Raw genomic sequence first — 15664 nt, forward strand, 5'->3', positions numbered from 1 at the left:
AAAAAGAAAATAATCCAGCTGGCATTGCATAAACATAAGGAAAATAGTAAAATGTTGAAGTATTGTCCTTGACCTTTGACCCCTGACCTTTGACCCCATGAACCCTAAATTCCCTAGATAACCACTGCCAGTCAGTAGATGCATAATATATACTATGTTTCATGAAGATACCTTGAACAATTTCCAAGATACAGAGAAAAAAGTGAAATTTTAACATTTTACGTGACCTTTTGACCTTTGACCTTTTGACCTCATGACCCCAAACTTTCACCAGAGAATCTTAATTGGGTAATACATGTATACAGTAAGTTTCAAGAAAATATCTTGAGGTATTGCATAGATATGGGGAAAATAGTAAAATTTTAAGCATTTGACCTTGACCTTTTGACCTTTGACCTTGAGCATGTGGACCCAAAAGTTGATAGGCACAACTTCACCCCCTAATACACATACATGCCAAGTTTCATTAGAATACCTCAAAAGGTTTTGGCAGTTACCCTGTCCACAAAATTCATTACGGACGGACGGAAGGACGGACGGACGGACGGACGGAAGGACGGACGGACGGACGGAAGGACGGACGGACGGACGGACGAACGGACGGACAACCCGAAAACATAATGCCTCCGGCACCACTTCGTGGCGGAGGCATAAAAAACAATGAAAAACAAAGTTGAAGAACAGGGAAATACATAAGAAATAATAAAAAATTAAGAAAAGTTTTCTGTTGGCACAATTTTTTTCCTTATATTTGCTCAAGACACTAAAAAGAACATTTACACAAAAATGTGCCCATTTTGATCTTTATTTAGTGATTTATACCAAATTGTCTGATTTCATGAGTCAATGCATAAATTAGCATAATTTAGCGTAAATGATACTTTTTTAAAAAGTTTACTTCATGGTACTTTAGATTACATCACAGGCAGTGTGCGTGCCAATTTTCATCGCGATCGCGCGGTCGAAGGCCGAGATCTGGAGGGGGGGGGGGGGGGGGGGGTGCTGGGAGGCCGGCTCTATGATCTACCTAACCCGGTACATGTTTTAAATTGTTCCACTATTTACATAGGCTTGAGATGTTTTTCAACATCTCGTAAGTCCCTGCTATACTTTTCTTTTTCTCTCGTCACGACCAAATTGCTGTTTTATTGTTGAAAAAAAAAATCCCGTTATCTTTGCCACAAAAAGGCAAGAATGATAAAGCGGGGTTCCCACTATTGTGCGATCCATTGCGAACGCCACGATTGGACATTCGTAACTGATCGTGGAAAATTTGTTGAACTCGTCTGAAATTTCACGTTTGGATACGAGGTTATGCGAGTCAATACGTGTTGGTACGCTTAGCTGCGATATGGTCACGATTGGTCTATTTCAAGCGATACGATCTGTCACGATCTGGTCTGCCGTTCAAATACGATCCGACAGGATTGCCCTGATTGAGTTCACGATTGGTACCGATCTAACATGACCATTACGATCAGGATCCCCGATCTGGTACGTGCAGCAACGTACTGATACGTTCTAATACGAATACCGCGAACCAATACCGTCTGCTGAGATAAGATACGATATCTTTTACGATCGGGATCAGAAGCGACCCCCATTTAAGGCGCGATTGGACCCGAATGGGAATATTATAGTCCGGCTGACGATGGATTTCATTGTTTCCCTTAGATTATGAAGAGTGATTAGGCCTATTAATTTTATCCACAGCCATTGATGATGGCAAGGCTTGACAAGTTGACGATGATGACAACGTAACCTTTGCAGTATTGCTAATGACGATTATGTTATCAGAGAGAAAGCAGCACCCAGGCCAGCCATAACCTCAGATATTCCCTCGTCTAATAGTAAACGTAAAGAAATTAATAGATTATTAAATCGACATGGTCACCCTCCCCCTTCACAAAAAAAAAAAGAAGAAATGAAATAACGAACCCAAATGTATAAGATCAGATGATTGCCCCTCTTCCCCAGGCAAAAAAAAAACAAAAACAAAAATAAACAAAGGCAAGACAAAATGACCTTTCTCTCCAATACATGAAGAAAATAATTATATGATGAAATGGAAGCTAGGAAAGAGGATGGGATCATTTTAAATGTTATGTAACATAGTATTATGTGTTATATACGCTCGATATAAGAAAGTTTGCCGAATGGATAGTATTCCTTGTGTTCGATTTCATATTCGCAAAGTGTATGTATCATATGCCTTTTTATTTCAAAATGTCGTTATCTCATTGGTTATTAAAAGTTTGGTTTATTCGGCTTGATTTTAATAGTGTTTTACTTCACAATGTTTAACATAACTGATACACACACACAACAGTAAAGTGACTCCCTAAACAAAATGATGTCGCTTTTAAACAAAAAAGGAGGTTTACGCAAAATTATTTCGTAGGGGTATATTGCTACACTTATGGAATAACTAACTGTGAAAAATAATGAGAGTGATCTTCATTGTCATAATCATACGAGTGATCTCACATCCACGACAATGGTCACTTTTACATTTGCAGTAATAATGAGAGTTGAAAATAACAATTTTCCTCTAAGATTATGCTCTACAAAACATACAAAAAAAGACATTGAAAAGTGTCAAAATAGATGTAAAGGGGTCAAACGATGGCTGATGAAACAACAACTCTTAATTACTATGTTCAATACACAAACAGCAGGATACTGCACCCCCAAAAAGAAATACTCTGTAATATATTTTTAAAAATTAACCATTTGCCTTTGATATGTACCCATTCAAGCACGATTCATTAAAGTATTCTCATCTTTGTACTGACGTTAGTCAATACGTGCAGACATACAATTGCCATTTTATTTTTGCTCATTTTTTGTTTTCGTTACAAAAGTTATCCCATATCCTGTTTTGTGTGTCTGTATAATGGTAATAGCAACTCATTAATGAAAACATCATTAACATAATGTATGAAAACATCTAAAAATCTGTAATACATCTTCCATTTTATGAAACCATTAAAAAAATGATTTTGATAATGTACCTTAAAAATTACGACAATTAAACCCCACACCGTCATACAATTTACCGTTTGGAAATAATAATCTAAAGATGCAGGCTACCACCTATCAGAATACAAAATAAATCAATTTATGTGTAAAATAAGGGCAAATGGGCAAAAAATAATAATAATAATAAGCGGAAGTGAAGTGACAAAGTCGATCCCGATCAACACGATTTAGAAGCACGATTAGAAGAGATTCGCTGCGTCTGGATACGATCCTAGACGATCTGATGCGATGATCACGATCAAAAACTAATCGTGTTAATCGTAGAAAATTTTTGAACCGTCCAAAATTTTCCTACGATTAACGCGATTGCCACGATTGACCTTGAGATCTGATACAATCTGATAAGACCATCACGCTTGCTGCACGATTAAGACCACGATTTCAATCGTGGCGCCAATCGTGATAGTGGGAACCCCGCTTAAAGGGCAACATACGAAGATTGGTACACAGAAGGGAATAAAAAGAAAAACTACAATTGTAGTACAGACTGCTTTTGCCGTTCATTTTGCTACTGTAGTGGTCGCACAGAACCCTGATAAACGCCTTAAAACAATAATGAGAATCCGAAAATCACATTTCTCTTTTTTTCATTAAGTTTTGCAGGGTTTTGCCAAGTTATCCAGAGTTGGGTCGGAAGTTTTTACATCACCTATGGCGATCGCCACGACTTGCTACGACTAGTCGTGATTCATTGCAACCACTCAGTTTACTAGGAGAAATGATGATGAAGCAACAAACCAGCTCCCTGTGGGACTCCACGATCTGCCGGACTGTCTCGACATCGCCCTCGTCGACGGCATGAAAGAGGTCTGCATGCTTCCTGGCGGCGTCTCCACTTCCCACTACGTCATCGCCTTCCTCGTCCGAATCCTCCGAGATCTCTTCCACTTCCTCTTCGGATTCTACAGGACGAAAATTGTATAAGTGGTAGTCCTACACTTGTCTTCGACCCATTGAAGGGTTGATACTATAATTGCAACGGGAATATTGAAATGCAATCACAATTACCAATATTGTAATTTTCACATGTCCATACGTAATCATAATCATTAGCGCAAACATTCAATTTGCCATTCAAGGACCATAAAGTGAAAAGTGTCACACACACACACACACACACACACACACAAAGGCACCCACTTCCCGTTACAACCAAACAAATATAAATAATGAAAATTAACTCCTACATCAGTCACGAGTGAGTGAAGTGAGGATGATATATATTATACATTACTTACCAGAGTGAGTCTTGCCGATCAAACGACGGAGACTGCAAGGGTTGAAAGTCCACTTGTGGCTGCCGAAAGCAACTCTAACGTCACCATCCTTGTCCACTCGAACCACCGTACCCTTCTTTCCAACCACCTGACACAGCGGAGAACACATGGGGATGGGGGCACGAATAGTTAAAAAAGGTGATTGTGTGTCTTTCAGTAAATGGATGCCTTTGTTGGGATGAGTTTCAGGGTGCATTTTAAAGCATTATATTCCTTGTCAGGTTATCCTGAATATACAAAAAAAAAAGGGGGGGAAGAGCATCAAGATAAATGTAGCCTATGGCGCAGCTAATCAGCAAAACAGCAGATTCAGATTTTTTTCCCATGTAGTCTAAGGCGAGCATAAATAATCCTCACAATTGAACAAAAAATGTCAGTTTCATGAAAGTCTTATCAGAGACTTTCTGCTCATAATACACACTTATGAGAGACTTAATGAAATGGATTTTACTTCTCTTTGAAAGTCTCTCATACTAGTAGCTGAATAATATGAGCGACTTAGGCAATTCAGAGATTTATGTAAAGATTTTTATGTGATGACTTCATGAAACGGACCCCACAATTCCAAGCACTGAAATTCCCTAAGCATTAAAATGAGTTGTGAACGTCGTTACTGTCCAGGGGAAGACAGCTGGAATCACGTATTAGGTTTTCAGGTTTTACTGTGCCTTCCGGCCACTTCGGCAGATTAACGAATGTTGCGGACTATTCTGTATGGCTGTTAGCGGTACGAAAATCATCCCAAAAATGAAAAATGAATTCCAGTGATTATTAATTAAATCACTGGAAAAGCCAGATGTGTAAGATGTATAAGTTATCTTTTTGTTGTTTTTTTGTAGCTTTTAGTTTCCAATTCAAATTAATAGGTATTTTCTGACCTTTGACATAGAACTGTTCCAACCCCCATGGTGTTCTTGAAGTCGTCTTGCCTTTTTCCTATCGTTGCATACCCGTACCTCGTCGTCCTTTTTCAACATCGGCACCTGTCGACAAAGGTTGATAATGACACATGACTGGTTGATTGTTTAAGATAATACTAATGACAATATGATATAAAATAATAATGACAATCCGCTACATACTCTACATTTCTATTCACTGTGAATAACCTTAGACCTTTTGTGTGCTTTGAGTGCCAGCTGACACACATACACACACACCCACGCCCACATGCACGCACACACACACACATAAAAACGCATAGCATTAGACACGCTATTCAAAGTCCCTGGCGCAAAAAGAGAGGAAATATTTTTTACGATCGCGTAATGTCTGCGATAAAGAGATTTGTGGGATAAAATAAAATAAAATCGTTGAAGGGCATGATGTTAGCTTTCGTTTTCTTGTCAACAAAATCAAACAAACGGTTCAAAGTAAATTTCAGTGAATGCTAGCTTAACCCTAATCCCACCGGGTTTTTTTTTTTTGAGGGACTTGGAACCACCGAGAAGAGGGGGGGGGGGGCTTTTTGGCCCCCTTCAGATCTCGGTCGTGGATTGCGCGATCCTTGCACAAATTTGCACTAAGGTAGAGGCTAATGTAATCTACAAGACTGTATAGTTAGATTTTTCAAATTTTAATTTATGTGTTTTACATTAATTAATTAATGCTAATTTATGCAAGAATATATATATTTTTCTGTCTATAAATAAAAAAAAAGGTCCAAGACTTTTAATTTTTGGTGAACATATTCTTTTCAATATCCTCAACATTAATATTGAAGCAGAAATTCGGCTTAATAATTATTTCTTATGTATTCTATTGTTTATTGAATTTCGTATGTATATCTTTGTTTTTTACTTTTTGTTTTTGTTGTTTTTTCGTAAAAAATTTGTCGCAGAAACTTTTTAAAGCATAATCAGGCTAAAATAAATCATTATCAGCCATTGAAAGTAAAAATATTTCTTTTTATATGAATTAATTGCAAAAACAATTTACATTGAATTTGTACACAAAATCATGTTTTTGAGCAATTTTGGGGTCGACGAATTTTTTTCAAAGGGGCGTGGCTACAAAACGGTATGGCGCGATACTTGAAAGACAAAAGTATTAAAGTGTCGCGGCGAGCGCATCACGCGTTCCGGAATAATCACGCGAAACGTCGAGGGGCGCCAAAATGCCCCCCCCCCCCCCCCCCCCCCCCGTGGGAATAGTGTTAAAGAACAGAGAAGCAACATAGATGGCATACTAAATACTCATACTCATTGCATATCCTCATTGTATCCATACACATTGTAGCCTCAATTTGTTGGAGATGAAATAAAAAACTTGGCAACTTGAAATTCACTGTTTGAGCAAGAACTGGCCAAAAGCTATTGGTTATGCTCAAAGTGAAACAAAAACAACACGAAATTACATCCCCCCCCCCCCCCCCCCCCGGCAGTGATTTTGGGCGTAAAGCCTTAGTCAGGTATGAAATGCCCAGCAAATGTAAAAGCTTAATATTATGAGAGGAAATGCTATTTTGATAAGTTGTTCAATTTCTTGTTTTTTATGTCATTTGTTACCTTTTCGAGCGCCATAGGGTTGACGACCATTTTCACTCCGGATTTGAACTTCACCTTCACGCCTTTATTGGTGATTTTCAGTACTCTTGCAAAATGTGATATCATCTGAAGAGAATGTATAAAAAAGCAATTAACATTCTGGAAGTACTCTCTACTAAACATAGGTTCTTACCTTGCAATTTTACCAGCGTCACATTTGAATTGCAACTTGACACCTTTTAGACCAGTGAGCCCCTGTAAAGGCCCTCCAAGGGTGACACCGGTCAAAGTGCAAAGGTGAACCTATTTTTCTTTGAGCGTAAAAAATGGCACAAATAAAATAGACGCCACTTTTTACAAGCCGCCGATACACGGCCACTGATGTGGTGTCCTGAACACTTTATTATTGTGTTACAATGTTTTCATTATAAAAGGTAATTGTCATTCTTGCCAAAATAATCTTCACTCACGGAATTCAACTATATACGACGTACATTTTCACAAGCATGATTTCATTCAATGGGAATGATTTCTTTCCACATGTAAAACGAAAGTCGAGTTGCATTGGGTAGAACTACTAGGTGCCATACATTTAAGATATTGCAAAGCAAAACATTTTCTCTATCACTAAGGAAAAGTCATAGGTAGGCGTGTATATATATGATTGTATACTTTCCTAGTGAGTTTAAAATACGGGGGAATGATCAGACACATTGAACGCAATTAAACTTAGTATAGTTGCAGAAACATTGTGCTGTTGATTGTTATTATCCTCTGCAACGTGTTTCGACCAATTTTTCACCAATAGTGCGCAGTGCTCTGTTTCTAGTACGGGGTATCAAAACAGCTTATGGAAATCAACATGTTTTACTTATATTGTCAAGTGTAAGAAATGAAGAGCCAATTTTCGGAAATCCTTACCGAATTATCTTTGTCGAGACCAAGCTCTTCTTGGAGGTCGTCAAATGCCTCCTTGTCAGCCGTTATACACACCTTATCGTCCACGGAGATACCTTCCTCATATCCTATGAAAACAAGCATGAATGTTACACAATGGAAATTATATTAATGACATGAATAGTGAAAGCCTTCATACTAATAGCAACGAGATGATGGAGACTTTCACGTCTTCTCATTTTTCTGTGCATTATAATGAAAACAATGAATATCATAGTGCTATCGCAACCATGATAATAAACCATGCGAATACGTTTGTGTAATATATTATATTATATATATATATATATATATATATATATTATTATTATTATTATTATTATTATTATCATCATCATCATTATGACGATGATTTTTATTATTATATGTGTATCATATTGCAATGATAATGACAACGATCTTAATTGTTTGAAAAGTAAGTATGTTTGGCACTTCCTTCACCTGTTCTTTCCCATGATATTTAGTTCCTGACATATTTTCCTTTTCTAATAACAAATAGTCACAAAGACGGCAACAAAGCTGAACAACATAATGACATTACAAGGGTGTAGAGAAAATCAGCATCCAAATTTCACATGCTGCCAAGCAAGAGAGTCTTCCATAAGAACAAGAAATATGAAGTAACAGGAAAAACTGAAAATGATCCACGTGCAGCGGTAGATCATGCTTGTATTTGAAACAACTTTTGCTGGATAAATATAAACGACAAATTGAATTGAACTACAATTGAATCGAAACTGAATTGAACTGAAATTGAATCGATTCAAGGAAATCCGACGATGAAAAGTGAAATCAAAACAAACCAAAGCAATAAACAAACTTAAATTGATTCCGCGCCTCATCATCTTGCTTTTTTTTTTAAATCTCCTTCTCTTTCCTGTTTTGTTTTGGTTAGGGTTTTTGCTGCTCTATATAGTCTCATTATAAAGCCTTATGGGTCAATTTATGTGAGGAAAGCATGCGTCAAGCAAATCAGACCTTTTTATTTTATTGCTAACACTCTAACATTTCTAAATAAATTTTCATTCTTAAAAATTGGAGGAAGCGCTTAAAGTATTACGTTATATTTCTTTAATTCAGAATATTTCAAAATATATATCCAAATCAGACAACTGACCTCATGCGATCAAAGACTCTCTTACGTATCTCTCAATTTATCTAACATGACCCCCGCCCCGTTCCCGCACATTTATGTGTACGAGTTTGAGTGTGTGTGTGTGTGTGTGTGTGTGTGTGAGTGTGTATGTGTGCGCAAGTGCATAAATGCATGTAATGGCGTTTACAAATTGCCGAAAAGTATGAATACAAACAAAGTATTGCCGATGAGTATGGTTATAACATAACTAACGCATAAACTCACCAACTATTGGAAGATGTCCTGCGTAGTATTTCCCGCCTTGTACTGGGGTTGCTACGCGTTTGAGATCGACGAAACCATGGTATCCAACACGCACTACTGGGATTTCGGCAAAGGATGCCTTTGAACTCCATATGACAGTGGCAGCCGAACGAGCTACATCATTCATTTCCGTGAGGTCCTTGATTCGCCCGCGACTGTCGTTCCCATCTTTTTGTATTTTCATTTTTTAAGACAGTTTTTCAAGACACAAAAGGGATAAAGAGGGAGAAAACTGACACAGACATGCAAAAACATACAATCAATCAAATAAACAAACAGATGGATCACATCTCCCGTTACAGGTAGGTTTTATGTATATGGACAATAATTTCATGATGTAAGGGTGATTACCCGTATACTGTAAGACACGTGAAGTTCCTGAGTTTTAGATACCTCAATACACATGTAAATATGACACAATCGTCGAATACTCGTCTACATCAAAGCCTCTACCTCATTCTGCAGCCGTGTATTGTTAACACCTTCGCATTGCCGGTAAATGTTGAAATTCTTCTGGTTACTAGTATTCGATATACCCCATGTTATCACTTGTATGAGCTTTCCTATTTTGACCCCCTTGGTTTTCGCGATATGATTCGAGTGTGATTCTTGAGCAATGCAAGAACTTTTCTATTTGTTTGTTTATTCGCGTGAGTGTATTAATATGTTTGTTTGTTTGTTTATTTGTCGGTTTGCTTGTATTTGCTCTGACTTTTTGGACGTACCATCTTGATCTCCGTATTTCCAGTCGGGTCCTCGTGCCACCTCCGCCTTAGGGAAGAAACCAAAGACATCCTGTTGTTCGCAACCTTGTCGAATCGGCATTTGTACGCTGAAAGGTAATCATGTCTACATTGTAATAAAACATTATGATATCATGTACCTCACACGCACACTCACACACACACACACACACACACACACACACACATATCAATAACAGTAACAATTGTGACACAATAATGTTTACTCGATTCGACATTCCATAGAGCTGGAAATAATGATGGCATCTTCTAACCAAGGATCAATGGCTTTTGAAAATAAAGGTTTACCCAGAGCCAAAATATTTTTACATCAACAAGATTATATTTTTCTTTTGATGATTTTTCCTTCCTATTGAATATGTTGTAATATGATTTTCATGCCGAAATCAATGTTAAGATTCCCCCTAATGCTTGAAAAGTTGAGCAAATTTTCCTTAAAATCAACTAGAATTGTTTACACATCTGCGTATAAAACCTGTAAACCTGGCATTATTCCCGGCAGAATCTACAGTATTGTCATTTAATCGTGGCAGGACGGACGCTCGAACTATTCACCTCTTCCGGCGCTGTCCGTAAGCAGGTACAATGTATAAGAACATTATAAACGTACCATGGGTTTGATAACCAAATTTCATTACCAAATACCGGGTAATACCTATCTACGAAGAAATGCATATGTCTCTTCTCTAATGTAAATAGTCCTACCCAATTCTAAAAGCAAGCTAAATATTTATCATTTCATTCGATTCATTAGCCGAATATCATCGCACAGGATATATTGTGTGGAAAAATAGCAATTTAAGTATGAACCGAATCATACAAAAAAAAAAAAGGAACGAGATCCAAAAAGATGCGCACAGTTGTTTTCAAAGTTCGATTACCTGATACCTCTATCAATTTTTCAATATCCACGTTCAATGACTGCTTTGCATTTTAATACCATTAATGATAATGATAATGCTGACAGTCCTCACGAAATACACTTCGAGCAAATTGATTAAGATATTTCATATTGCATAATATAACAACAAAACTATATGCCAGTAGAGACTTCGTGCCTTTACGTATTATAAATGTCTTATCTATTACTTTGTGCGCAAGAAACTCCGAAAAGTAACGGCAATCTCACCCTGTTGCTTCAGCACTCGTGTATCTCCAGAACGCATGATTGGTTTCGTGTTCTCCTGCCAGGTAGCACGGGGTGCAAAGGTCATAATTGGGGCAGTCCATACACTTCCATCGAACTCCAGCGAGTCCTCCCTTGGTGTGGTAAGAGCATTCATTGCACTCGACACCCTTGTGTTTTGTCCCTGCCAGGCAGAAGAGAAGTGCATTTTTTTTTTCTTAGACAAGTTAGAGGTGCTAGGTACTTTTATAGTACCTCCTGGTTCTCAATGTTTGCATAACCTTCTTGAACCACAGGTAATGATGATGATGATAATAACAAATATTATCATTTCTATTGTTATTACCGCTATTGCTATTGTTATTATCTACGTGGTGTCAAATCCACTCTGTAGAGTGCTCAACGAGAAAACATATTGTTGAGTACATTGGTCCAAGGGGAATCCCCAAAGAAAACAAGAAAACGTTCATAGTCCAAACAATAATGATAATGATAATAATAATAATGATAATAATACCTGCTGAGCAAAGTGGTACAGCGAGAAGTGCCGTTAAGCACTGTTCTATAGTGCGTTCACCCTTAGAAAAGACGACCATCGTATTATTCCTAGTATTTCCAGTGTCAGTACTAATAGTGCGTCGTATTTATAGCTGGTATAGTTACCATTTACCATTGTTATTATCATCAATATCACTGCCAATTAAGTGGCACTGCGAACAGGCCATCTTGTCGTCATTGCAGTAATGCTGTATATAGTCCAAAATAATAAGCACGTTGAAAGACAGTCACCCAAATAATTGATGTTCTTGTTGAATGATCTTCGAGGAACGCAGTGAATACATTACGCTTACCGGCAGGCGCGTTGTCCCAAAGCAGGAGGTCGTACGCGTTGTCGGCTCCGATTCGGTAACGACCGCGGTAGCCGTAATCCCACTGGACGACGACCAAGCCGGTCTGGTTGCCACCAGGTACGTCCTTGATGGTTCCCAGGTGACCTTTGCCCCCATCTTGGTCCTCGTACTTCCAGTCCGGACCCCGGACCACCCGCCATCCCTTGGCAACAGAAGCCATCTGAAGAGGATTTGACTTGGGTGGCTGTTTGCTAGCTTGTTTGGATGGGGAATGGAAGACTTTAGTATCGTAAGAAAATGAACAGAAATTCTCTCTTAAGATTTTTTTCCCCCTACAATAATGCAAGGCAAAAATGTACTTAATTTTACCCGGTTCAAGGACTAGTTATGCATTCGCAGAACGCCATGAATTAAATCATTATAGGGACCTACATCGTAATTATGACTTATTTTTTTCTAAATCTATAGTGCAGTGCATTTACCCTCCCCCCCCCCCCCCGAAAATAAAAAAATGTCTTTGTGCACCTTTTTTCAGTTACGAAGCCATCGAAAATTAATTCAACTTAATATACACACATCAGGCACTACATTATTGTAAACACACAATACCATAATGAAATGAGTATAATCTTATGTAGAGTTCCTCTCCTTGAATATAAGAAAGAATCACGGCCACAAGCTTTTTTTTAAACTGTTGTAAACAGGTCTATTATCTCTCTGCATTTATCAGAAAGTATGTGAATTCATGCACGCAATGCATTAAGGCAAGTATTGTAAACATTTATGTGGAGATAAAATGTTATTTCAATTTGGAGCAAATGATACTAGTGATACCCCATCCTTGAATCTGCTCTGTTGATAACAAACGTAGCGTCACAACCATTACTTTTTGCCACATACAAAGTACTGTCAATACGATGTGTAAAATCCTTACCGAAATATGTGTGTGTGTGTGTGTGTGTGTGTGTATGCTTTACTCGTGCTTCCCCTATTATTATGAGGTTTTACAAATTTCAAAATTCTTTAAATAGCAAACTATTGCAAAAGTGATTTCATGCACAGTTGAGGGCCAATTGATGACCAATTGAAATCTGTAATGTGGCAATCGCATTTTAACTCTCAAGACGATATAAACTTTATAGTTATTGTAGAAGGCTTCAGGGTCACGTCACTGACACTATCACGCCACACTCATAAACATGAAGTTTTATCGGAAAATTACACCGTATGCAGCGATCCAAATAGGAGTTACATCGCTCTCTGTTATCAGTACTAAATCCTGTTAATTTTAGCATGTAAATAAAGTCACCTATTATATAAAAATAAAAGCTACGAGGGTATCATTGTAAGTACTAGTAAATTCCTTTTGTTAAAATCATAGGGAAATTTCACACGATTTTCATCTGTAATGTGGCAATCCCATTTTGACTCTCAAGACGTTACATGTATATAAACTTTATAGTTATTGTAGAAGGCTTCAAGTTCACGTCACTGACACTAAAGCCACACTCATAAACATGCAGTTTTATGGGAAAATTACACCGTATGCAGCGATCCAAATAGGAGTTACATCGCTTTCTGTTATCAGTACCAAATCCTGTTAATTGGAGCATGTAAATAAAGTCTTCTATCATAAAACAAGAGACCCGGGGGTCACGCGCTCACCTGAGTATCGCAAGTTCACCTTCCACGCATTCCTGCAGGCTCTTACTTGAGAACATTGGAAACTTATTTAATATTCATTAAATTAGGAGGTTTGGACCTCCTGGGGCCCCCAAGGAAAGCATGGTGCCCATTCAAACACTTTGAGATCTTATCCCTATGGTAATGCTACTTGATAAGTGTGGTGAAAGTCCATTATGTTGTTTTCAGCAAGAAGATGAAAATTTAGGTCCGCATTTGGACCCCCCCCCCCCCCCCATCCCATCCCATCCTGCTTCCTTGGGTTCCAAGGGGGTGGGGCACCCCTGATTCTCCCATGAACAAACATGAAACAACAGTCATCAATATACTGACTCATTGTATTAACTTAGCTCAATCACTTCCAGTTCTAGAGAAAATCTGTAAAGATTCCTTACAGGAGGGGGAGGGGGGGGGGTCCCCTGGGGCCCCCCAGGTGAAGTCCGGTGCCCATTTGATGGAATTGAGATTCTATCCCCCTAGGGATGCTACCCGCCAAGTTTGGTGAAAATTAGTGATAGGGTTTTCAAGAAAAATATGAAAATTTACAATTTCGGTCCAAATTTAGGCCCCCAGGGACCCCCCAAGTGGGGCATGGTGCCCATTTAATGGAAATGAGATTCTCTCTCCCTAGGGATGCCACCTGCCAACTTTCGTGAAAATTCATTATGGCATTTTCAAGAAAAAGATGAAAATGTACAATTTGGGCCCGATTAGGACCCCTCTAACCCCCCTCCCCTGGGTCCCAAGGGGGGCACCTATGATTCCGCCATGAACAAACTTGAAACTACAGTCATCAATGTACTAATTCATAGTATTAACTTAGCTCTATCACTTCTGGTTCTAGAGAAGATTTTTTAAGATTCCTTAATTTGGGGGGGGGGGGGTTGGGCCCCTCTGGGGCCCCCAAGGTGGGATATGGTGCCCACTAGTACAATTGAGATCCTATCCCCCTAAGGATGCTACCTGCAAAGTTTGGTGAAAATCGGTCAAGGGGTTCTCAAGAAGAAGATGAAAATGTAAAAGTTTACGCACGACGGACGACGCACGACGCACGACGCACGACGGACGCCGGACGAAGAGCGATCGCAATAGCTCACTTGAGCTTTCGGCTCAGGTGAGCTGAAAAAACAGCCTAGGATACCATTGTAAGTGCTATTAAACCCAATTTGTTAGAATAAAGAGAATTTCACACGATTTTCATATTATTATTTTTTTATCATGTAAAGCGGTAGGGCTGTGAGAAAATTTGTGGAATTTTATTGTGTTTCTTGAGCTGATATGCTGCTCAAATACTAGGAAAAAACCACAACAAATCACTCTGAACAAGGATGACGGCATGGGAGGCTCGCGTATTTCAGAAATGCTGCAATGTAATAATCCACTACCACACAAGTCACTAACTTCACCTGTGTAGAGTTTATGCAATTAAGCTTTCTTTTGTTCTGCTTTTATGAGCACACAACACTCTACTGCTCTAAAGAAAATAAGTTCTACTTTGCATCTTTAAGTGTGACACAATGTAGCAGCATTTTGCGAGTGCAATTTTTGCACCTTTCAAATCAGAAAGGCGCATAGTTGCACATTTAAACCTATTTTTCTTAAATTGTATCATGGATGCTTATGTTAACCTGATCGTATCAGGACAACTCCCCCGGAGGACTACTCCTACGGGGACTACTCCCACCTGACAACTCCCTCGGAGGACCACTCCCCCTGAGGACGTCTCCCCCGGAGGACCACTCCCCCGGAGGACGTCTCCCCGGAGGACCACTCCCCCAGAGGACGTCTCACCCGGAGGACTACTCCCCCGGAGGACCACTCCCCCGGAGGACCACTCCCCCGGAGACCAACCCCCCAGAGGACCACTCCCCCGGAGGACAACTCCCACCTGACAACAGCCCCGGGGACGGGAAAATCCTGTACTGAACAGATTTTTTTTTGTCCTTGAAATTAAGACTCAATTCATCTGTGTACAAACACTATTCTATCAATATAAAAACCTGCTTAAAATTGGCGTTACCTTTAAGACACGTCCGTCTTTATAGCAAAGTTCTTGAAATCTCAGCACAAAGTTTAACC

At 38.9% G+C, this 15664-nt stretch overlaps 1 protein-coding gene across 2 annotated transcripts in view; it reads right to left on the bottom strand.

Annotated features, from left to right (window-relative positions):
• Window positions 1–15664, bottom strand: part of LOC139710621 (uncharacterized) — a 48962-nt gene that overhangs the window by 27782 nt on the left and 5516 nt on the right. For both annotated transcript variants that reach the window (XM_071622545.1, XM_071622546.1), the window contains exons 2-10: window positions 11903–12153; window positions 11055–11235; window positions 9887–9993; window positions 9123–9329; window positions 7727–7830; window positions 6827–6931; window positions 5198–5302; window positions 4281–4407; window positions 3781–3944 (exon numbers count right to left, since the gene is read on the bottom strand). In XM_071622545.1, the coding sequence (XP_071478646.1) occupies window positions 3781–3944; window positions 4281–4407; window positions 5198–5302; window positions 6827–6931; window positions 7727–7830; window positions 9123–9329; window positions 9887–9993; window positions 11055–11235; window positions 11903–12122 (1320 nt within the window). In that variant the 5' untranslated portion in view covers window positions 12123–12153. The remainder of the gene's footprint in view (window positions 1–3780; window positions 3945–4280; window positions 4408–5197; window positions 5303–6826; window positions 6932–7726; window positions 7831–9122; window positions 9330–9886; window positions 9994–11054; window positions 11236–11902; window positions 12154–15664) is intronic.

This window comes from Diadema antillarum, unplaced genomic scaffold (genome assembly GCF_040938485.1).
Source record: "Diadema antillarum isolate AM-2024a unplaced genomic scaffold, OU_Dant_1.0 seq00001548_RagTag, whole genome shotgun sequence".
NCBI classification, from domain to species: domain Eukaryota; kingdom Metazoa; phylum Echinodermata; class Echinoidea; order Diadematoida; family Diadematidae; genus Diadema; species Diadema antillarum.